Source organism: Apteryx rowi, unplaced genomic scaffold (assembly GCF_003343035.1).
Source record: "Apteryx rowi isolate R43461 unplaced genomic scaffold, aptRow1 scaffold_650, whole genome shotgun sequence".
NCBI lineage: Eukaryota > Metazoa > Chordata > Aves > Apterygiformes > Apterygidae > Apteryx > Apteryx rowi.
Window position 1 is genome coordinate 432,209 of NW_020450928.1, and position 23,025 is coordinate 455,233.

A 23,025-nucleotide genomic window follows, 5' to 3' on the forward strand; every position below is an offset into this window, starting at 1 on the left:
TGGTATTTTGGTGAAATTGAGCCTGATGCATTTTGAGTGAATCTGTGTGTTTTTTGTTCTTTCTTTCTGTTTCAGTTCTTGTATTTAGCAGACGTTCTTCAGTGGCGAGCCCAGACAACTCCAGACCATCCTCTCTTCTTGTTGTTAAATTCCAAGGTGAGATGCACTTAGGTCTTATTTTGAGATCAGTACATGATTGTTTGGATTCTAAGAAAGTAACAAATAGACTTCTCCCTAAAATGTGTCAGATTTTGACGGTGTGGGATGTCATGGTTTTGAAGCAGATGTAAATTACTGCTAGTTAGCAAGTGGTTAAATTTTTACTCTGTATCTGGAATTTCAGTAGGTGTTCTGCCTAGCTTAAAAAAACTGCAGCAGTTGCATTTCCAGCAGCTACATAACATTTTGTCACATTACTGGAAGCCACAGTTGTGCCTTTGTCACTGAGCACAAGACTAGGAGCTCTATATACCTATTTTGCTCAAGGGTTGTCTGAACCCTTATGGCGTGTGACAAGGTAGCTGTCTTGTTTCCAAGTAGATCACGTTTGCTCACAGCCATTCTGTTCCGCACTTGACTGTCAGTAGTTTTGGAGTATATGCATACCCTGTGCGTCCGACACTTCATAAAGGGGCATTAAAAAATAGTGCGGTTCTGTATGTTCCTCAGAACTTCACAACCTTCCTGGGCTTAAGGAGCAGTACTGTTGTGCACATTTCAGAATATTCAGATGGTTTAGATTCTTCTGCTGTTGTTCTGGCACCTTTTTGTTTTTTTTCCTCATTCTACCCTCCTTTCTTTCCAGGAGGCAAAGTTGGTCTCCTGGAGTCAATTTTGATTTGAGCCTGTCCTCAATAATTTCCCTTCCAGTGATGATAACAGCCCAGTAACAAATTAGATGTACACTGTGCTGTGCTTGTGTCCCAGACATGTGAAATACTGAATGTCCTTTAGGAACATCCAGCGGCAGCCTCAGGAACTGAAGGATGGCTTAAGCTTTGCCTTTGTGTGCTCCTGTAACTCAGAAAGCCAAAATGGTTTAGGACATGGTTCAAAGTTTTCACTTTTCTCGTGAGACTCTGCTTTAGCAGAAGCTGCTGCTTCAGTATGGTTATTGTTAAAAGCCAAAGAATTGCTTTATTCTTCTCTCAGAGAAAAGGTCTTTGGAAGGGGGTGTTTTTAGTATAAAGAATAAAGAATTCCCTATCTGGGTCACTTCATTCAGGCAACTTTTACCCTTCAGAAAGAGACTCTGCAAAAAGGAGATGCACAACTTAAACACAAAGCAATTATCTGTGGGCTAACATGTGCCTTAAACAGCTGGGACTAGCAAGCTACAATGCAAAAACATTAACATGTTTGCCACTCTCCATGAGAGAACCAAGGAGTCTTTCGATGGCCCGGCAGGCATCGTTCTGGTGGGGAAGTGTCAGCTCTTGCTGCTTCCTGGACCAGGCTGACCCTTGATGTTGCTGAGTTGATGTCATCACATTCTCTACTCTTCTTTTTTCTTCTTTAAGGCTTTATACCTTTTCATGTCAGTATTTTTATTCTGGATCCTTGAGCTGCTAACCATTCCTATCTCAACAAGTACACTTCTGTTCTCTTATTGTGCATGGCTTTAGCTCGCAGACTTTTTCACACTCCAACAACAATTTTCCTAGTAAAACTGAGCCAGAGTGCCAAAGCCATTCCACACCACGCTAGGCCTTGGATCAGTCAGCTGAAAGCCTGGGCTGAGGATTGCATGTGGCAGTTCATCTTGGACTTAAAACTGAATATTTATTATCACAGCAAATGTCCGGCATATCCTGTCAGTACAGCAGGAGGGTTGATTCAGTCTCTGTGAATGTTCGTTTGCCTCTCTTGAGGTGGTTGTCCCACCAAACTTTCTTGAACCGGCTTGTAGTCTTGGAAACAGATACATCCCAAACTAACAGCCTTCAGACTGAGGCATCACTTCTTTGGATAGCAAAAGGATCTTTTCTGTCTTCACACGAAAAATATGATTAAACCTTTTGTGCTCTCCATGACTTTTTGTGTGACTGCTTAAGAAAAAAAAAAGACACAGCTGTTTCCATGTGAAGACTTTCTGAATACATAATTGTGGGAAATCCACTTTCTACAAGACAGATAGTAAATGCACTGAAGCAGAAGTCTCAGTGCATTCCAACCAGAGCTCAGGTTGCTTCTTTGACCTTTTAAAAGAATATCTGTACCGAAGACATCAGCTGAATCCCTTCACACTTAAGAATTCTGCTTACAAAGGCATCTAGAGGTTTGACTATGCTCGGCAGAGTAATTCCGTAATCCTTTGCTGCCTGGAAGATTTAGAGATGCACTTTGAGGTAACCTACAGCTGGGAGGGTTTATTGCTTAGTCATCTACTGTGTCATCCACCAGTCATCCAGCCAGGTGAAGTTTTACTGGGGGGGAAAAAAAAGTTTAACTGCCAGTACCTTTGACCATGTGTATACCTGCTGTCCTCTCTGTCCCAGAAGCTTCGTTAAGCTGTTGTTAGGAGTAATGCAAAGATGCAAGGTGTATCCCACGTTTTACTCCTGCGAGTTGAAGATATAGAGAAACTGTTCAGGTTTACAGCCTAGCTAGGAAACAGAAGAGCAGAAGTCTCTGGGCTCTACTGTTTGCGGCGTGTGTATTCTTAGTGTAAACGTACATTTGGACAGTGCATCTGAAACGGTGGTTATTTGGGAATAACTTCTCCTGGTCCCCTTCCCGACGCAGTAGAACTTGTAATTGTTACAATCATTAGCGATCTGCAGAGAAGGTAATAAGAGATGGAGAAACAGAATTTAAAAAAGGTCAGTGAGAGCAAGGTGATGCTGTCAATGTAGCATAAACAGGCTGCAAAATGTTTAAGATTGAGAGCTTTCTGTAACATCCCCATCTTCATGCACCTCTGAGTAAGACAAACCTGATGCAATGCTTCACTTGCTGCTAAAAAAAAAATTGTACATTTACTACGGTGTTTTCATACTTGGATTGCAAATTTCAAAATCTGTAAGGTATTCTTTTTGTAGCAGCACCTGCATTTAGAAACTGCTTCACTGTCTGAAGCTTGAAATTGTCCATACAAAATTCTCTAGCGTTCATGGAACGATCGGCACGGTTTCTGAAACCCCGAGCATATTCTGAGTCTTTAAATCTCTTTGCCCTACTGTTAAAAAGAACTACAGTGAAATATCGCACCAGCAGCAAGTACGTTACACCGTTTCAAAGTGTTCTCCGCAAAGTTTTCCGAAGTTGCTTCTGTTCTGCGCAGGGCACTGTGGCCAGCACTGCGTCGTGCATACAGTTGCACAAGAGAGCAGAGAGAGTGGCGGTTGCGCTGCTGGAGAAAGGACGACTGAATGTTGGTGACCACGTAGCCCTGGTTTATCCCCCAGGTAAGGCAGTACCGTAAAGTTAGGCACCACAGGAAAAACAAATCTTGCCAAGGTAGAGCATTCAAATGTCCATTTAAGGTGGTGGTATGCAGCAGTGACTTACTGTGTCAAAGGAGAGACTTCCTCTTTGTCATTTTGTTAATCAGTTGTTTCTCCAAATGACAAACTAGATTTACCAAATATATTTCATCTACCCCCTTCCAGATGTCTGGACAGTTAGGAGAAAGTAGTTTGATTTAAACTACCTGAAAGATTCTGGATTTTCAGCCTCAGAAAAGGGAATAAAACTGTATCTGTACCCATGGAAAATTAGATTAGGAAAAGGCCGGTTATTCGAACCTCCTGAATGGCTATTGCTGGAAGTGAAATTTGGATCTCAGACTTGTGTATTGCTACTGTGGGTTTACAGGTGTGCAACAGGAAAGAAGTAATACCCTCTGGAAGTAGGATAATTGCATTTTTCATAGTGATAATTGTGAAAAACAGATGCATACTTTTTTAAAAGTATCTTATTTGTCGTCTTCATGACCTACAATACCTTGAGGTTTGTTTTTTTTATATAATTTCCTTTGTTCTGCTGTCCCTGCAAGTATATTCTACAAACTTGAAGGGTTTGAATAATTCCTGCTAACTCTGAAATGTGTAATATTGTAACCTTATAGACCTGGGCATGACCAAGAGCAGCCCATTGGTTTGAAAAGACCTTTGTGACCAAGAAATCCTTACGTTTTATTAAAATTTTTCTGTGCTTATTTAGATTTTCATGTTATGATAACATTGCCTTAATTTAACAAATATCCTTTACAGGAGTAGACCTAATAGCAACTTTCTATGGCTGCTTATACGCTGGTTGTATACCTATCACCGTTCGCCCCCCTCATCCGCAGAATCTTGCTACCACTCTGCCCACCGTCAAAATGATTGTAGAGGTATGTGTATACACGTAAGACATTGCTTTTTTTTAATGCTCGTGGTTGTTGGGCTGTTGATGCAGCTAGTAACACGGCCTGATGAATTGCTTTGCCTCAGACAAGGCAAAATAAGCTTGAGAAAAATTAGTGTGCTAATAAATACCTTTTTTAAAGCTGGTTTAAAATGTTCTATTGTTGTAATTTATTTGCTTTATTTTCAGTGTTTTTTCTTTGCATTCAGCTCACTGTTTATCTGCCTTGGATGGATATGAAATCACTGGAACATGCATTTATTGGTTTTATAAATATTTTTAATGCTGTCTTTTTACAGGTCAGTAAATCTGCATGTATACTTACCACACAAGCGATAATGAAACTGCTGAAGTCCAAGGAAGCTGCAACAGCTGTAGATATTAAAACATGGCCCACTATTTTGGATACAGGTACAGAATGTTTACCCACTAAGATAAAGCATAAATAGCGTGGAGACTGAATTATTTATCTTGTTACATAATAGCTGGCTAACTGGATGGATGTTTCTTGCTTTGCACCAATGTATCTGTTCATAAACTATAGAAAATATCCTGTGTTAATGCTATATTGTTGTGCTCTTATTCCAAAATAGTAATACGATATCCTTTTTTTGTTACATATTTTAAATAGATGATATGCCTAAAAAGAAGCTGGCTAATATTTTTAGACCTCCGTCTCCAGATATGTTGGCATACTTGGACTTCAGTGTATCTACTACTGGTATATTAGCAGGAGTAAAGGTAGAGTAATAGAACAGATGTTAATATATTTAATTTCCTCGTGTACAGGTATATTCGGTATTTATTGCATCCTGCCAGAGAAAAAAAAAATATAAAAATGGTAAAAGAAATGTCTTACTGTTCAAAAGGTTTATTTTCAAGTTTGCGTGACATTAAAAATTCTTGATGCATTTTTGGAAGTATTCAGTCTTATATCCGAACAATCACTGAGGGGTCTGAAGGGGACAGCGTTTGTGCTAACGTTCATGAATGTTTTCTGTTGTGCTTATCAGAGATGTTGTGTGACTACAGACATGTCGTATTCTGATAGCCCGAAAAGCACCTACGCAATTTTGGGCTGTGATCCCTTTCCTGTTTTAAAAGTGCTTAAAAATCATTACCCATTGCTGTATCTTCTATAATAAATGTCTCCATCAGTTGTTAAATGTGAACCCCCTTTTTTTTTTAAATTGTTCTTGAGAGAGCCTGTTTTTCTCTTACAGATGTCACACGCAGCTACAAGTGCCTTATGTCGCTCGATAAAGCTACAGTGCGAGCTGTACCCTTCGCGTCAGATTGCCATCTGCCTTGACCCTTACTGTGGCTTGGGATTTGCGCTATGGTGCCTGTGCAGGTAGGTGACTTAAAAGTTGGGCTTACTCGTACGTCCCCGGCACACTCTTCCCTTCTCTAGAAACCGAGTGACCGGTAGTGAATTAGACTGTCAAAGTAGCCCCAATTGACTTTGTTATAGGTACTTTACTGTTGTGCACTAATAAATATCGCTAAGGCAAGCAATTTAATGTCTGAAAACCAATGAGAGTTTCTTTGATTCAGTCAGATAAACTACTGTAATGCAACACGTCTTGCACAGTTGTGAAATTGTTTTTGCCTTTTAAATCTTCAAATTGGTTAAAGCATATGAAATGTGTCCAGTATGGAAAAAAAAATAGTGCGTTTTAGATATTTAATTAAAAATACAGAAACCGAATATGAAAGGTTATTTTATAAACAGATAATAAAGTTAAGTTCACTAAAATTTAGTTCACTGTGGTTAACTTTGCCTCTCTAGTCCCCCAAACAGGGAAACAAGTGTGTTGAAAGAATGCAAAAAGTTAACTTTGGTAACGTTCGATAATTTATAACATCAGTAAAGTGAGGCAGGGTGGAGGGAAAAAGAAATCTCAGTGATGGAAGAGTTAAAATCTAAAACTGGATTTTTAAAAAATTTTTTTGGGCAAGGGAGTTGCATGTCATGCTTTCTATCCAGGAGTTAATGTAATGTCGGGTTTTTTTTAATTGAGGGTATTGCTTTGTTTTTGATTTATGGGGCACTAATTTTGTATGAAAGACTTTGTTTTATTACAGAATGATTTTTATCTGCTCAGCAACTTAAAAAATAGTGCCAACTACAAACACACACCAACTTTAGTCAGGAGAAATGGCAGCAGGTGTGTCAAGCTACCTCTTGAAAGCGATCAGAGATGCTATTAGTCTTGCAAAATGAGTTGTTTTATCTAAGCCTCGTTTTACAGAGGGCCATGTCACTCTGATTTTTTTGATAGTAACTACTTTAAACAAATACTTGACAATTTAAGACTGCTTGGTCATTTATGGATATTTAAAAAAAAAAAAAAAAAAAAGGCATGATTCTGAATTTGACTTTCTCTCCACTCATGTTAACTGGTTTCTAGGCCAAATACTTCACATAAACACTGTTCAAAAACTGGCAGGCCCTATAGCAAAGGCTAGGAGAAGTGCAGTAAAAACTTGAATGGTGAGATATAGCTTTGCAATATTAAGATCCCTTTAACTCTAATGAAAAGGTGCACTTTCACTAGCCTGACTCTCAAAGCTTAATTATCAATTGTAACCGCTAACTGTAACACTGTCTCAAAAATACGGTAACTCTTTAGTGTCAGAAGTTCTCTTTGTAATGGCCACTTCAGCATTTTCTAGCTTTTGTTCTTAGACTATCACTCATGGACTAAAAGACATCTTAGATTTCACTTGGCAGAAAAGTGAAAGGGGGTGGCATGAAAAGAAGGGAATGGACACAAGGTGAATGGGAAAATTAGTCCACTAACGCTTCAGAGCTTATCTGCAATGCTTTAAAACTGTCAACAGAGCAGTTGCTTTTCCTTATGATTAAATTATGTATATTCCGTTTAAATACTTCACCAGTGTTAATTCCCTGCTAGGCTGTCAGAAATTGTTGACAGGACGGCCAGATTTGTTCTTCTGCTCTTTAGTTTGGACGTGCATCAGTTGGCCTTGTTAAGTGCCCTTCTTGTTTTCATTGCTGAATTGGAAAGGTTTCTTCTCTCAGTGCTTCCTAATTTGCAGCTAGGGGGTGTTTCTGGCACAAGGGCTGTTTGTGTTCTTTTCACGCAATCCTTATACGAAACTTCTAATGAAAGTAGCTTTAGTATTCTGGGTTTTACTTTTATCCTACACTTGAATATGAGTGAGGAAAATGGCAAATATGCAATGTTTTTCTGGGCAGGAGGCCAATTTTAAAGATTTTTGGGGGCATCTGGAAGCAAGTAAGTTACATTCATTAGAAAGTGGCGCTTTTTCATGTTTCCTGTTTTATCTGTGAGCTCCTTGCAACAGTATCTTCACTACCAAATACAGCTTTTCTTCTCTGATTCAGAAAGCAGATTAGAGGTGCTTTTGCCTGAGGCAGACACAAGTGGTGCTGGTTTCCAAGCACGCAGTTGCAAGCAGTCTGTGCTGGATACCAGGCTGCTTGTGGACAACGTGAAGAAAGAGTAAGGATGGAGGTGAACACGTTTCCCCACAAGAAACGGGGGCCAAGGAGGATAGCTACTCTTCAACTTCACTGTGAAAGTCTGCCATGGGTGATGCCGGGCCGTAGGCCAAGGACAGATGGGCAATACTCATTTAGTGAACTGTAACAGCCAGAGGGTTTCCCCTTCTCCCCAACAAATGTATGATAGCAATGGTATAACTGTGATGAGAGAGCGTGTTGCGCCTCCAGGCGGGCGTCAAGAAAAGGTTTGAGAGCCAGCTACGCCGCCAAGAATAGGCGAGGAGGCACAGCCTGCCAAGGGAAGCCGATCATGGGAAGGAGGCTTTGCATGAAAGCTTATGGGGTGGCATTTTCTTCCCTCCTCTCGGTACAGTTCATTTGAAAATGGAGACTTGCCTAAAGTTGAAGGCAGTGTGTAAATTCAGCACAATTTACTGAGCCGCATGTATATACTTGCCTTAAAGTTTGTGGCTTTAACCTGTAGCTTTTACCCAACTAATCAGTTTGAAACCACAGTGAGATACTTGCTTTTTACGGAGAAGATAACTTGAAATTCAAATAGATAACCAGCTCTTGATTTTTTTTTTTCCCGTATTCCTTTGCTTCATTTTGACTTTCTGTAACTTTTGGCTTTTTTATGATGGCTTGAAGTTCTTTGTGTTTATCTTTCTTCCCCTCTCTAGCGTATATTCAGGTCATCAGTCTATTCTAGTCCCTCCTCTTGAGCTGGAGAGCAACGTGTCTCTGTGGTTGTCTGCTGTAAGTCAGTACAAAGTGCGTGTCACATTCTGCTCTTATTCAGTGATGGAGATGTGCACCAAAGGGCTTGGAACGCAGACTGATATGCTGCGGGTAGGAGGACTTAATTTTTTAACATACTGACATATATCATGTATCATATAATATATCTTTATCTATATGACATATAAAGTATTTTTCTGAAATTATTTCATTTTAGCTTGTATAAGATGGACTCCTCTCTGTTTCTTTGAAAGCCTTTCAGACTTGCTTTAGGCAAGCGTTGAATGTGCTGGAAGTTTCAGCCTCCCACGTTTCTGAAAGAAGTCTGTTTTCAACTTGACTTATTTGTACTGCCTCTCGCACTGATAAATATTTGTGAAACTCTGGGCAAAATACTTAGCAAGCCGAACAACTTTTTCTTGTCTGAAAGAAAAAGAAAACAATAAAAAAAAGAAAAAAAAACAAGCCTGGCAGGTGTCCCCTGCCTTCAGATTTCCTCACACCAAAAGCGCTGATTTCTAAAGCTGATTTATTGCCCATTGGTACGCAGAGACAGCAAATTGTGCCATGCCAAAGTCTTAGCTGTAAGTCTTAGTATATGGTGAAACTGGAGAGTTATCCGTTAATCTGAGCAATTTTGCATCATCAGAAATGGATGTCTGGACTTATTTTTGAATTTCAGCTTCCTATGCAGAGCATATGGAAGAATAACAAATTCTGTAAACCAAAATAATTAGGTTCACTAACAGTAGTAATTACACGTTTCTGCATCTTTTTCTCTTCTTTTGAGGGAAATTTCTTAACTGAAACTTAATTTATTTGAAGAGGTGCTTCTGTCTCAATAGCAGGAGAGTTCCCATGGCTTTAGTAACTAAGCTGCTCAGCACTTTAGCTGGGAATGTTTGGCAGCTGCCTGTGTGCAAGAATGAAGCTGCATTGTGCTTATTCTCCGTATAGACAAAGTCTGTTCCTCTGTCCTCCTGGGCCTCGCTGTAAAGTGAATCCTGGCCCTGAGCCGCTTGCTACAGGCTCATAGTCCTGCTGCTGAGAGCTAATATCCTCCCAAGCGCTCTGCCTGTATCTGAATTGCGTCCTACGTGGAGTGAGCAGGTCTCTTGTGAACTTCACGTGGTGCCTGCCCAGCCCTGAGACAACTATGTGTTGTGGTTTTTCAGCTCAAAACCACGAGTGGCTGTGTTGCAGCCCACCAGAGTGCTACATGATGTAAATGGTCCGTCAAGCCCCGCCATGAGAGCGCAAAGCCTCTTGGCACAGTGCTAGAGGGTTGTTCTGGATGGATGGAGCCACACAGAGTGCAGTCCAGGTCGATGCCGTTTAACCGGATCAGACATCGAAACAAACTGTGCTGTTAACTGTGCTCAGATTTCGTTTCAAAGGGGAGAGTTGCCTCTCTCCAGACGGGAGCAGGGAATGACCCATATCTGTACAGCGTGGATAGTCAGGGTCAGGGCCTTGAGGGGAGAGTATTTATGAGCCAACCTGGGGGTGTAGCCTTTTTTTTAGGCAAACTTGTTGCTGAGTCTTGACCACAAGAAAAACAACGGTGGGGGTGGTGATGATCATATATTTTTTTTTAATGTTTGTATCTATTTGTTCTATTTCCTGAGAGCCTTCCTCCAGGAGACAGTTGTTCTAGTGTTTTTAAAGTCAGGCTGTCCTTCAAATTCAAATGACCTCGACATTTTCTAGAAATGTTGATTTTTAAAATGTATCATTTTCTTTACCAAATCTCTCAAACAGATGAAAGGCGTTAACCTGTCCTGTGTGCGAACATGCATGGTGGTTGCAGAGGAGAGACCAAGGATTACATTAACACAGTCTTTCTCTAAGCTCTTCAAAGACTTGGGCCTCTCTGCTCGTGCAGTGAGCACTACCTTTGGGTGCCGGGTCAATGTAGCAATTTGCTTACAGGTGAGATTAAGCTGTTTATTCCTTCCATTTAACCACAGCATATCTGAGAACTGCATAGGAAATCATAGTCAGCTGTATGTAATTTTTTTCTAATGAACCTTATAAACTGCAGCTTCATTATGTGCTTTCTTTTTCAAGTTAAATAAGCCCTGAAGATCTTCTTGCATGCTTGTGGTGAGGAATGTGAATTATGATAGTTTCTCCTTTTCGTGCTAACTGAGCAATTGAGATGCCTCTTTAATATGGAGGATCGGTGTTAAGAAACTTGCTTCCTTCCTACCGTGAAGGAGCAGTACTAAATTAAATACAGAGCTTCTTATTGATAAACATCTTAAATATTTCAAGCAATGCTATTTCAGCTTTCATGTGATTCAGATTTTGCCTGTTGGAAAAGTAGCTTGTCTATGTGGAATTAAATGAAGGTAGAGTTCCTCAAATAAAAACTCTGCCTTAAAGACCAAGGAAAATTGACAAGGTTGGTGGCTTTTTCTGTTTTGAAGGCTCTCAAATCAGCATTATTATCATGCAAATATGTTTGTCTCGCTTCATGTGAGACTTGGACTTCTTTCAATGAAAGGTATAAAATTGGAAGCTTTGAGGGGGATAATATGCCTTTTAAATACATAGCCCTACTTCCCAGACTAGGGATAATGGCGTGCTATGGTCCAGGTCTGTCTGTGGTAGTTCAGTACTCAACTGAAATTAATCTGATCTAAGTAATTTAATCAGATTTACATCTAACTCTTTTAATGGATGTGTTTCTTCTCTAATTAGAAAAAAAAAAAAAAGTGTGCATGCCATAGCTTGCCTAAAATCAAGAGTATTAAGCATGGTGTAGAAATTGGAAAGCACCCTGGATTTTTGGATTATACTTGAGCTAATAAATAAACTGCTCAGGTTTCAGATGTGCCAGTACATAGCTTTTTATATGTGAGGAGTTCCAAAGATGTCATGTGCATTAAGTATGTGTGTAATTGTAAATTTTATTTGCAGACAATTAAATGAGCATGAACTGAACTTTGGTCCAGTTCATGCTCACTAATGCAAGCTGGCTGGACCAGCTGGTTCTATAAAAATTGCTACTGTGCTTTTATAAAACACACTTTTTTTTTTTTTTTTTTTTTTTTGCTGGTGCTCCCTAGAGGAAGGAAAGCTTTTTTTTCCTCTCAGAATATATTTTAATGTTGTCCTCGATTTTCCCATCAGAGACAGATGCACACACTTTGGGCCCTGAGCTTCTCAAATATGATGCTGTTAGTAACTGTCCTTTAGAAATATATGGTTTCTTTCACACATTAAAAGGGAAAAGATTTTTAACAACCCCTAGATAAACAGTTAAAAAGAAATGAGGTCAGAGCAATTTTATGAATCAGATGGAAAAATAAGACTGCAGATGAAATTAAGAAGGCTGTGCAGAAGGATTTTAAATTCATTGGATACAACATTTCAGATGCCAAGTGCCAAAGAGCAGCTTTCTGAATTTCCTATCTAAATAAGGATTTAGAAAGCCAGTTTTGAATACCTGCTGTTCAAACTGTCCAAAATAAGTGAGAAGAGATCAATTTAGGGCCAAGTAAAGAGCTTTCTCTGCAGTCAAATGTGGAAGCACGTAACTATCAAATTAATCAAAGAGCAGCCTTCAGAATCTAGAAGAAAATACTTGTAATAACATCCTGCTGACAGCTTCTTATATCAAGAGCTCCTTCTGATAATTCACAAGCAGATATGAGAAATACTCAGTCTCTTTTTATTGTAGAATACTCTGTTTTATGCTAAGTAAATAGCCCCTGTATTTTCCCAGAATGTTAAATACATTTCTAAGATGACAATGTGAAAAATATTTCAGGAAAACTGTCAAGAATGTAGTGCTGCTGGGCAGTTAAGCTTCCCCCTCATTTTATACCTTTTTTCATCTCTGTTTACCACTCTTCAATAGCCTTCTTTTTGTTTTTCTGCTTTCCCCCATTTCTCCAAAACAAAGCCTGTATTCGGCACTGTTGTGTTTAAGTGAATATAGATTAATAACCAAACCGAATAGATATTTGATACAAGTTAGCATGCAAATAAATACATAATATCTTCCAACCTTAATGGACTGGTTTACTGAAGAGGTATTTCTGAAGTTATAAGCAGCCTTTAGATACTTGCAGATGGAGGAGGGAGTTAGGATAAGGAAATAGGTGTTACATAGTATCTGCTTGAATCTCTTCTGGTTTATTTTGCGGGACCTGCATGTTTCCCAGTGAACCACTTAAGTGCTGGACTCTGAGAAATCTGAAATGGGAATATTCTTTTCACTCTAAAACAGTATGAGTTTTTTTGTTTATCTTGCTGTGTGTATCTCATGTCTCCAGTGCCTCTTTGTTTGTATTTTCTTTTTTTCCCCTTTCTCTCTGTTTCACTCACTTTGATGGCCTCTGTTACTTCTGTTTGTGGTCCCTCTGTCAGCCAAACAGGCTGGGCAAGCTGGCTGAACAGGTATAGTGCTGCATGTGTGTGCTTGTAATGTCCTAAAGTCAATCTCGTGCTAGAGTGTTGCTCTGTAAATAATGTGTCCCATATAAGGGAGTTTCCACCCGAAACAGATCAAGCGAGTTTTTTTTCTAAAGGAGTTTGGTTTTATTCACAAAGAACACTTGTAGCTGAAGTACAAACACTTTCTCAAACAAGCAGAAACTGGGTATAGCAAGGATTAATACTAAAGAATGGATTATTCTTAAAGATCATACTGTTAATCTGGAACGGTTGGCAGGAACATTGAGTGCAGTGGTGCTACAAAGTATTAAGCAATGTCACTATAAAGACATTGTTGCTATTCTAGCACTGTAATCTTAAATTGATGACACAGTGGCCTCATTTTAAGCATTCCTCTCTAAAATAAATGAGAAACTGTTGCTTCCCCTGGGGGGGGGGGGGGAATGGGGGATAGACATGGTGTGTCTGCCTATTTTTTTCAGCTTAAGTTTAAGTAGGCATTTCACAGTAGGTTTTAGTCGCTTTGAGATTAAGTACTGCTGGGGGAAAAAAGATCCCCTGCTCCCATGTGAGGAAGTGGATTTCTTTTAGGAGTATAACCTCTCGTGAGAGGGGTTATCAACCTCTGACTGCAACAGAGATCTGCCTCTGTCTAGGCAGTAACTGGCAGGAGCCTTGAAAAGGTCTGGGTTGGTTCGGTATGTTTTAGTTAAATGGTTTTGTTTCTTCTTAAATGAAACTTGACAAAACTGTTACAAAGTAGAACGGTTGAGCACTGGGAAAGGGATTATGTGCCTGCAGAGGTTGGTGCTCACATGCTTTCCACTTGCTATGTAGCCTTTTTAGAGAGATGCATACAAAAACAAAATTTGGTGCACTTAAAGGCTTTTACCTGTATAAATACATACTTCATTTGTGCATTCATTTACTGGTTACCATAAAACATCAAAGCTTTATGGCAGTCACTCTATAGAGGGGCTGTTTTACTATATTTCTAGTAGAGTAGGGCAGTAATTTATAAGCATCGGTAAAAGAGGGAGAGGAATGTGTGAATTTATGCAGTATGGATGTGAAAATGAGAACAGGATTTTCTGGCTTCCGTTCAATTTCTTTCTTTCTTTTGTATTCCTAGGGAACAGCAGGACCAGATCCAACAACAGTCTATGTAGATATGAGAGCACTTCGACATGACAGGTACAGATTATGTTAAAGCATTAACTATTGGAAGTCTGTGGAGGGGACAGTTCAGCCCCGTTGCATTGCACTGGTGTGTTGAAATACTCCTGGCAGCAGTTAATACCTCATTATCGTATGGCAAGGAACCCCATCCTAGAGAATCTCTTAATGGCCACTTTGTGTTGGAAGTTTTCCGGCCTCCCCTCCATCACTTGTTCTGCTCTTCCTTTCTAAACCCTCACTTAACTTGCTGTCTATTCATCAAGATCACATATAATCTAGATTAGCTGTTTCTTACCTAACCGTACCTGTGAGCAAATGGTCACTTGCCAGTTGGCTGGTTAGTCACAGAATCATTTAGGTGGGGAGGGATCTCTGGATGTCCCTCACGCAACCTCCTGCTCAAGGCAAGGCCAACTTCAAGGCTTGATCAGGTTACTCTGGGCCAGGTCCAGTTAAGTTTGGAAAATTTCCAAGGATGGGCATTTTCCTCCTTTCTGGGTACCTCTCATGAGGGTGTGCCCCTGGTCTGGGGAGGAAGTTCTCCTTAGTATTTCCCTTCTAGCCGCTTATGTTCCTGGCCTCTCGTCCTTTTGGTGCGCAACTTTGATATCTGGCTCCATCTTCTCTGTAACAATCCTTTAGGTAGTGGAAAACTGCAGTTGGATCCCCCCTTAGACTTCATTCTTCAGGCCAAACCAACTGAATTCCCTCAGCCTTCCTAGGTTTCTCTGAGTGTCAGGCTTGCGCTATAGCCTATCGACTGCCCCCCCACGCTTTGGTGTCTTCTGCAAACTTGCTGAGGATATTTTCCATCAGAGTTTATTCTGTAGTTGTGATTTTTCTGTTATCTTGCCTCTTAGTTAACTTGGTTGATACAACTGCTAGCAGTAACAAGTTCAGGCTGTATTTTTAGTAGGATTCATATATATGTATATATATACATATGTATACACACATATACATATGTATATATGTATACATGTTTGTATGTATTTATTTCTGTATTTAAAGTAACATAATGCCATTAAGAAAAATTAAAGGAAAGGCACCATTGATAATGTTAAATCAGTGGCTTCTGTTAACCCACAGCTGTTGTGACTACTGATCTTCTCTAATTTTTGCACGCTTAAATCTCAGTTGTTGGAAGTCAGCTTATGGAATACACATATTTAACTTCACTGTACTTCATAAGTCTTTGTACAAATTTCTTCTTTTATCTTCTCAGGGTACGTTTGGTAGAGAGAGGTTCTCCACACAGTCTGCCGCTTATGGAGTCTGGGAAGGTGAGAGATTTAGAGAGCATTAGAGTAAAGCAGCATCCAGCTATCTTGTGAGTTGTTTTATTTTTGCACTTGGAGCTATCCAGACTTGAGAAAGCACGGAGTAGTCCTATCCCCTCGCTACCGTTATCTGCGTGCTGAGCTGCTTCTGTTGGAGCTCAGTACAGAATCTGTGCAGTAAGATGCTGTATGTGCTTCACTAATCACAGTGTATCTGGGAGAGGCACTAGAGAGAGAGAGTGAGCTTAAAAGGAACAGCTAGTTAAAATGAAGCAAAGCTCAAAGTGAAGTAACAGGATGTTTTGTTGACACAGCTGGAAAAATCACAGGCCTTCACACAGAAGGCAGTTTTCAGGTGTGAAATAGATATATCAACTTCAAAGCTAAGTACAAGCTGCAAACAGCTGCTCAGTGTTTAAATGATTAAGCATCTTTGTAGGAAAACATGGTTGATATCTGTGAAGCAGAGGGGAGTAGAAAGGGAAGAACTGGGGGGACTGCTGGCTGCTATGGCACTGCATTATTAACTTACCTTTCCTTTGATGAATTCAACTTTTAACTTCTATTTTACACATTTGCTTCCTGTCGCAGATTCTTCCAGGGGTAAAGGTTATCATAGCACACACAGAAACCAAGGGACCTCTGGGAGACTCGCATTTAGGAGAGGTAAAGCGTTGATGCTCTTGTACTTTATTTATCAGCAGTGATTTAATATATAGATGAATCATTAGGTAAATGCCTGTCTCTTAGTGGGATAACTGTGATCACCTTAATGTGGCAAGCAAACGAATTGCACAGAGCTGAAATTGTCACAAAGAAGCACAAAACATTTGCATGCTTCTGTGAACGTCTGCAAAGTTTGCTCCCTCCTCTGCCAAAATATTGCATACCAAGTGGTGGTACCAGGTGACTAGTCTGTGTCTGACTGGCAGCTAGAAGATGCAGTGAATATCTCGTTGTCTTGTTTTCATTATGTACTCCATCAGTGGAGAGTAGCACTGAGATAATTTGCTGCTTGGTTTAATCTCTGTTCTATATGCATTTGGATTTGAGTGTATTAAGATCTATTAATAGAAGACCTTTGGTTAAAAAGTTTTCCTTTCTGGTGAGCCAAATGCCTAGTTCATTTTTCCTCTCTACTAAGTTACATGTATAGAAAACTCACTTTTTAGTCCTTTTTCCTAGTCATTTTCTATGGGGCAGAAGTCAGTGAATGACTGTTCTAAAATAACTTCTGTCATTCTAGGAACAGCAAAATTGTCAATGGAACAGATTTTCTTAAATCAAGAAATTATGCTGCCTGGATCTGGCAAAATAACCTATGTTTATATGGGAATAGCTCCCTTCTGTCATTTTTTTTATCCCCTAGATATGGGTGAGTAGTCCACATAATGCTACCGGTTACTACACAGTGTATGGAGAGGAAGCACTGCACGCTGATCACTTTACTGCTCGCTTGAGTTTTGGAGACACTCAGACTGTCTGGGCACGGACTGGATACCTTGGCTTTCTGCGCAGAACAGAGCTTACTGATGCTAGCGGAGGTGAGAGAAAACATTTATAAAGAAAATACAGAAGGATTTGTTTAAAACAGTTCGGGGTAGCTGAGCTAGCAAAGAATAAGCTGTCCTGCAAGTTTTTACTGGCTTCCATAAAAGATAAGTGCTGAAGGTAAAAGGAACATTTTCTTACGCTGTATATATTCATTGATTATAATGATACTGGACAATCATGCAAAATGGGAAATTCATAATGCCCTTTTGATAGCTTTAGAAAACAGGATCCTCGTCCTTTATTTCTACTTTGACAAAATGCCATGAGCACATCAGTTAAAGCATTAGTGCCATTCTACTTACTTCTCCCCTGTGCCTTTTTCCTTACTGACAAAAATGTGGTATTTCAGTGCTGATCTAGAGAATACTGTCAATTCATGCCATGGTTTTAGGACATGCACAAATAGCAATGATTTCCCAGCCCTTCAGAAGTGAATTTGAGATATTTAAGTACCTGGAGGAAAGACTCTGCTCCTTTTTCTGTTGGGCTGGAATATGGAATTAGATATCTCTTGATCATCATGTATTTAAAAAATATATATATAATAATAATCTCTAAACATCCCAAGTTTGAATGCTTATCACTCATTAGCAATATATCTACTGTAACTTGTGATTAGACTTCAGTGAATAGTGGTATCTACAGTGGGTGTGTCTGTGTGTCTGTCACTGGATAATTAGCTGTAGAGAGGTCGCAGACACCTTTTACGTTTTGTCTAATCATTCATTATACAAGATAGAAAAGCAGTGTTCCCACTTCTGGAATATAACTGTCTGTGGGACCCCACGCACTTCCACTCTACCTTTAGTTCTCCATTATGTGAAGGAGAGTGGGCAAGGAGAGAGATTCGTTGAAAGCCCAGGCTTTTGAGGAGCTACCCCATCTGTTGCATTGGATACCAGTTCTCCGGGATTCAGAAATGGTCTGTGATGCAACTCTGTTATATCAGTCACTAAGAGAAGGATGTGCTCCAGGCCGCTCTTCTGCTGTGATTCAGTCTCCCCCTGGGCTCTCGCGAACAAGTAAGGTGGGTGCTGTCACTCCTGCTGGAGGAGTCCCTGCAGCTCACTTCACTACTAGGCAGATGAAGTTCCATCTCCTCCAGAGTAGTTTCCTGCAGGCCTCCCTCTTCCACAGTCAGTGCCATCGGAGCGCAGAGAGTACGCTCCAGTGAAGGAACAGTCTGCATCAGAGTCGTGGCATCCGCCCACAGCTACAACCGTTAGGCAGGATGGTCCCTTCTTGGCACCAGGCCCCCACCCGTGCAACAGTTAAACAAACTGAGCAGTACTTTGTTGGCCTGCTGCTCCTGAGCTCCTGAAGCGTCAAAGGGAGGCAGTCCCAGCAGATCATAAAGTAGATCCAGCTCCCCGAAAAAGGTGTTTATTGCATGTTATCTTCCCCTTAAGAGCTGGCAGATCACGTTAGAAAAGACTCAGCCAGGGTGCTCTCAGCTTTCCTTGCTTTCCCCCACTCAGATTTTTCTAGGGCAGTTGCTTAACCTCCTGTGCGCATTGTACTGCTGTTTAGCACAAGCTTCTGCACAGGATGTTTTGGCAGAATTGTCCTTCAGTCACTGTTCAGAATGAAATGGCTCCCTCTTCTTGAGAAAGCTGGAAGCTTACAGAAATTGGAATCTCTGAGCAGACACTCGCTCACAAAAAAAGAGAAGTTACAGATGGCAAGGAACCAGATTACTACAGTAACTTTTTGTGCCTTGTAGCTTTTTGAAAAATCATTTATCATGGGGATTTTTTTCCACTGTGGAACAATGCCAGTTATCCTTAATTTGTTACCAGTTTGAGAGAGACCACGTATGATAATTATTTGCAAGTATGCATGAAATATACTGCTGCTTCCCAGCGTGTTTTTAATTTCAAGTTAAACAATTGAGCAGGTTCCTAAAACAGGTGCAGAAAAAAAGTGAATTCAAACAGAACTGAGCTACAGAACAAACGGCAATGCGGAGAGCCTGTCCTGCAAGAAGGGTCTAGGAGAGCTCCTCTTATTTAACCTAGCAAAACCAAGGCTAAGGAGGGAACAGAATTGTTCTCTCTGCATTAATTGGGGGAGCTTAAGAACAGAAGAATGTTGTTGGCATGAGGACAAGTGGGTAGAAGCAGGTAAAAAGTGAATTAAATTTGAAAATTGGAAGAATGTGCCCATTCGTAAGAGGAGAAAAGTTCTTCAGGAAGAATAGTAGGACAAAAAGATGTTTTAACAGTGGATTTTGACTGACTTTATGAAGGGGAATTACATTATGTTTTGTATGTAATAGAGGGGGTGGAACTGGATGACCCCAAAATTCTTTTCAGTCCTGTTCCTCTTCCTTTTTAAGCCAGCAAAAGGAAATGCTAAATGAGCTGTTAATCCTTTTCTTTCCAAATGGTAGAGCCTGATGTGTATTACAGCGTGCTTCTCCCAGGAAGCACCGTGAAATTCATAGAACGCTAGGAACAAACACGTACAAGCGAAGATGTCTGTTCTTCAGACCTGATGATATTTTGAATGTCTGTGCTATATTTCAGAGAGGCATGATGCCCTGTACGTGGTAGGCTCTTTGGATGAAACACTGGAGCTCAGAGGAATGAGGTATCATCCCATTGACATAGAGACCTCTGTAATAAGAGCACATAAGAGCATTGCGGAATGGTAAGAGGCTTAGAATTACTTCTCTCTATCCTTTTATTTCTTCTGGAGTCACGTTTTTGCAGAGCAGCAGGCTAGATTGACAGCCTGCGGTAAAGAGTGAATTTATCAAACTTTGCTTTAGAAACTACTGCTGTTAGAGTAACTGAAAAATAACCTCCCCTCCTTCCCACACTCCCACTCAAAAAACCCCCCACAACTTTATTAGAGTTTAATTTTCATAGTCTGAAAGATGGGGAGGGCAGGATGCGAGCAGGGTAGCAGGGCACTTTAAGTTTTGTGTTGTGGATTTTCCTAGCTGTCAGAATGTATACACTTGGCTGTGGTATAGGTATCTTGGGGATTTTTTTTAAATGGTAAGTTCTAATATAATTATTCTCATTTGGGACAAACGGACAATATATGCCATTGGCGATGAGTCCTCTTTAGTCCTAGAGTGGTTGCTATAATTATTAAATGAGGAGGTTCTGTTTTTTCTCTGAAAATATTTGGAGAAATTTAAAAGTACATTAATATCAAGCATGCAGACACTGACTGTGAAAACTTAGTGGTTCTTATTTTAATGCATAAGTGCAAAGGACTTAAATACATGATTGTGTGCATATAAGAGAAAAAGACCCACTTATATTTTCTATATGGACAATTTAAAAACAAGTGGCAAAGACTATCCTGTGAAATTACAGCTTTGATATCTCTTGACTTATGAATATTTTCATATCACTATTACTTACATCATTTGTTCCCATTCACCATTTTGTTCAAGTCCTTGGAAGATTTATTTCCAGTGAGTCTCTCTCTGACTAACTCCTTTGACTATAGAATTTTTTTTCTCACACTTAATATTTGTATCAAACCAACAGTGCTGTATTTACATGGACCAACTTGCTTGTGGTGGTTGTGGAATTAGAAGGCTCAGAACAAGAAGCATTGGACTTGGTTGCACTGGTAACAAATGTCGTTCTGGAAGAGCATTACCTTATAGTCGGTGTTGTGGTCATTGTGGACCCAGGTGTTATTCCTATCAATTCCCGTGGTGAAAAGCAACGAATGCACTTGAGAGATGGATTTTTAGCTGACCAGCTGGATCCTATTTATGTTGCCTACAACATGTGAAAACACAAAATCACACCAAGGCTAAAGCACCAAAATCTAGAGACTTTCTGAATAGCATCTGAATCACTTTGTGTTTTTAAAAGCTTCTGAAGACCTTAGGAGAATGGAGATGCTGATCTTCAAGGGCCTTCATCTCTCAGATTGCGTTTGCTTTCATAAAATCCATTACAACAGTTACAGCTGTCTTAGGATGGAGAATTTACTGGAATTCCTGAAGGAAACTTAATAGAACTATCATGGACCAATTTTTTTACAATAATTATGAATGTCAATATCTTGATGCACTGCATAAAAGGACATAAAAGTGGGGTGGGGAGAGAACACCAGCTGTGAGGAGGACTCTTGCAAATAATACTGAAAGTTGTGAGTAACCATTTGGAGTTAACTCTCCATGTGCTTGTTTGCAATATATTGGCGGTAACTGTGCTGGCACATAACTTTCAAGATTGCACGCATCTCTACCAGATTCTCTACTGTACCAAAAGGAATTTGCACATATTTGAGGTTTAAAAATGCAGCCTTTTATTTTAAATCACTGACTCATCCTCATTCAGAAGAAAACAATTCATTCCAATCCTGGATTCAATATTACAACAATTATGCTGCTGTTCAGCCTTTTCGTACCAAGCAAAAACAAATACTGCATCTGTAACACGGTTACTTACAGTGCCAAGCTGGACTCTGTAATGCTATAAACTTTATAATGAAAGATAAATATCCAGTTTTAACTACTTGATGCAGGAGGCTTAATTGCTCTTGCTCTCATAACTTCATGTTAAGTAGTAAAGTTGCTTGTTTTCATAGCATTAAGCTGTTAATTACTGCCCTGCATAAAGCCAAGTTTTTGAAACTTCATTCCAAAGTCAATAGTCTCTGAATCAGTAGTAGAACTGTCTACAAAGCATGATCTTACAATATGTTTTCCCTGAATATCCTGTGCTAAAACTTATATAATAGTGACTTTTTCCACCATGGAAAAGATATTCAGTGTTAGAGTTAGCTGGATTTGCTGTGGTACAAACTTTCATCTTTTAGTTGTATTTAGACAGAGTTTTTGTTCAAGCTGAAATATCCAATTGGTTGAGTCCCACTCGACTAATTAAGGTTTTGAAGTTTCTGCCTGATCTTACACTGCAGTGAACCTAATTCAGAAAGAGAATGTGAAATTATTCAAGTACTACTTGTATTTGAAGATAAGCACGAGTCTAGCAAATAATTATTTTTATAGAGCTAATAAAGAGTTTGAGCTACATGAATTTTTTTTAATAATGCATGAGTTTGGCAAAACAGCCAGGTTTTTCTGCAAGGCAATTCTGCCTGGATCAGTGCCTAAGAAAGATGGATGTCAGTCCCCTGTGAGGAGGACATCAAATGACTCTTGCTCAAATAAACTATAAATTCTTCAACAAAAAGCTTTCATATATAGTAATTCTTTGCCCTCATGGTGTTTGACTGTGGTGTATTATACGGCTACATATCTTGGAACTCTTGACTGTAATTATGTACAGAACTTGTGTAACTTATTGTTTAAGTACAGTGACCTTTAGCAATGGACTACAGGACACTCCTCGTAACTGAACAGCTGGCAAAAGGAAAGAACTACCTAACCCCAATTTTAATGTTGTAGTTTTTTAGCAAATAAAGCATTGTAAGATTTTTGTATTGAGATATTGGTGACAGTGAGACAAGTTGCCTTGTAAAGTAAGATTTAAAACAAAAAGCACATTAAACATTTCAAAACTGCTCTTGAAACTTTGCCTTGCTGAATGGTAAAACTTCTCGTGCCTCTTTAGCGCAAAAAGTAACTTTTCTACAGTGCACTGTTTTCACCTGCATGTTGGCTGGTTTAACACTTAGGTTTTGGTGGTTTGGGTTTTTTTTGTAACATTTCTTTACAGTTATGCAAAGCTGGGTGTTCCTAAATATGGCCATGGTGTTTCATACCTGCATCCTGCAGTACTTCAGCAGGAGGTTCTTGGCCAGGGAGCCGCCTGCGGGGCCGCTCCCTGTGGGGGGAGGACGCCGAGCTGCGGGCCCGGCACCCGGGGCAGGGCCCTGCGCCAGCCTTTCGGCCTACATGCGGCTCCGCTCCGCCTGCGGGAGGAAGCGGCGCGTCGAGGGGGGCGCCGGCCCAGACGGAGCACGTTTACCTTAAAAACCTTTTGTTTTGTTAATTACAGAAGCGTAAAGGGGGGCGGCGGGGCTTTTTTTAATGGATGAAGCGCCAAAAGTGCGGCCCCCTCCACTCCCCACCCC

At 40.1% G+C, this 23,025-nt stretch overlaps 1 protein-coding gene and 1 long non-coding RNA gene across 7 annotated transcripts in view; one reads left to right on the forward strand and one right to left on the reverse strand.

Moving 5' to 3' along the window:
* The window catches only part of DIP2A (disco interacting protein 2 homolog A), a 128,364-nt gene extending 105,843 nt beyond the window's left edge, over nt 1-22,521 (forward strand). For 4 of the 6 annotated variants that reach the window (XM_026084811.1, XM_026084812.1, XM_026084813.1 and 1 more), the window contains 14 exons: nt 76-156; nt 3,284-3,407; nt 4,215-4,336; nt 4,650-4,761; nt 4,982-5,091; nt 5,574-5,704; nt 8,530-8,698; nt 10,349-10,519; nt 14,127-14,188; nt 15,399-15,456; nt 16,045-16,119; nt 16,823-16,997; nt 19,536-19,659; nt 20,517-22,521. In XM_026084811.1, the coding sequence (XP_025940596.1) occupies nt 76-156; nt 3,284-3,407; nt 4,215-4,336; nt 4,650-4,761; nt 4,982-5,091; nt 5,574-5,704; nt 8,530-8,698; nt 10,349-10,519; nt 14,127-14,188; nt 15,399-15,456; nt 16,045-16,119; nt 16,823-16,997; nt 19,536-19,659; nt 20,517-20,769 (1,767 nt within the window). In that variant the 3' untranslated portion in view covers nt 20,770-22,521. Of the gene's footprint in view, nt 1-75; nt 157-3,283; nt 3,408-4,214; nt 4,337-4,649; nt 4,762-4,981; nt 5,092-5,573; nt 5,705-8,529; nt 8,699-10,348; nt 10,520-14,126; nt 14,189-15,398; nt 15,457-16,044; nt 16,120-16,792; nt 16,998-19,535; nt 19,660-20,516 lie in introns of those variants that run through there. The other 2 variants (XM_026084816.1, XM_026084817.1) reach the window with 2 other exon arrangements.
* On the reverse strand, nt 14,800-23,019 carry LOC112975112. The gene is made up of 4 exons (XR_003256485.1): nt 22,714-23,019; nt 20,632-20,756; nt 17,810-19,625; nt 14,800-15,448 (listed from the first exon to the last, which is right to left on the reverse strand). It is a non-coding gene; the product is annotated as an uncharacterized LOC112975112 (long non-coding RNA).
* Nucleotides 23,020-23,025: the final 6 nt, after the last annotated feature.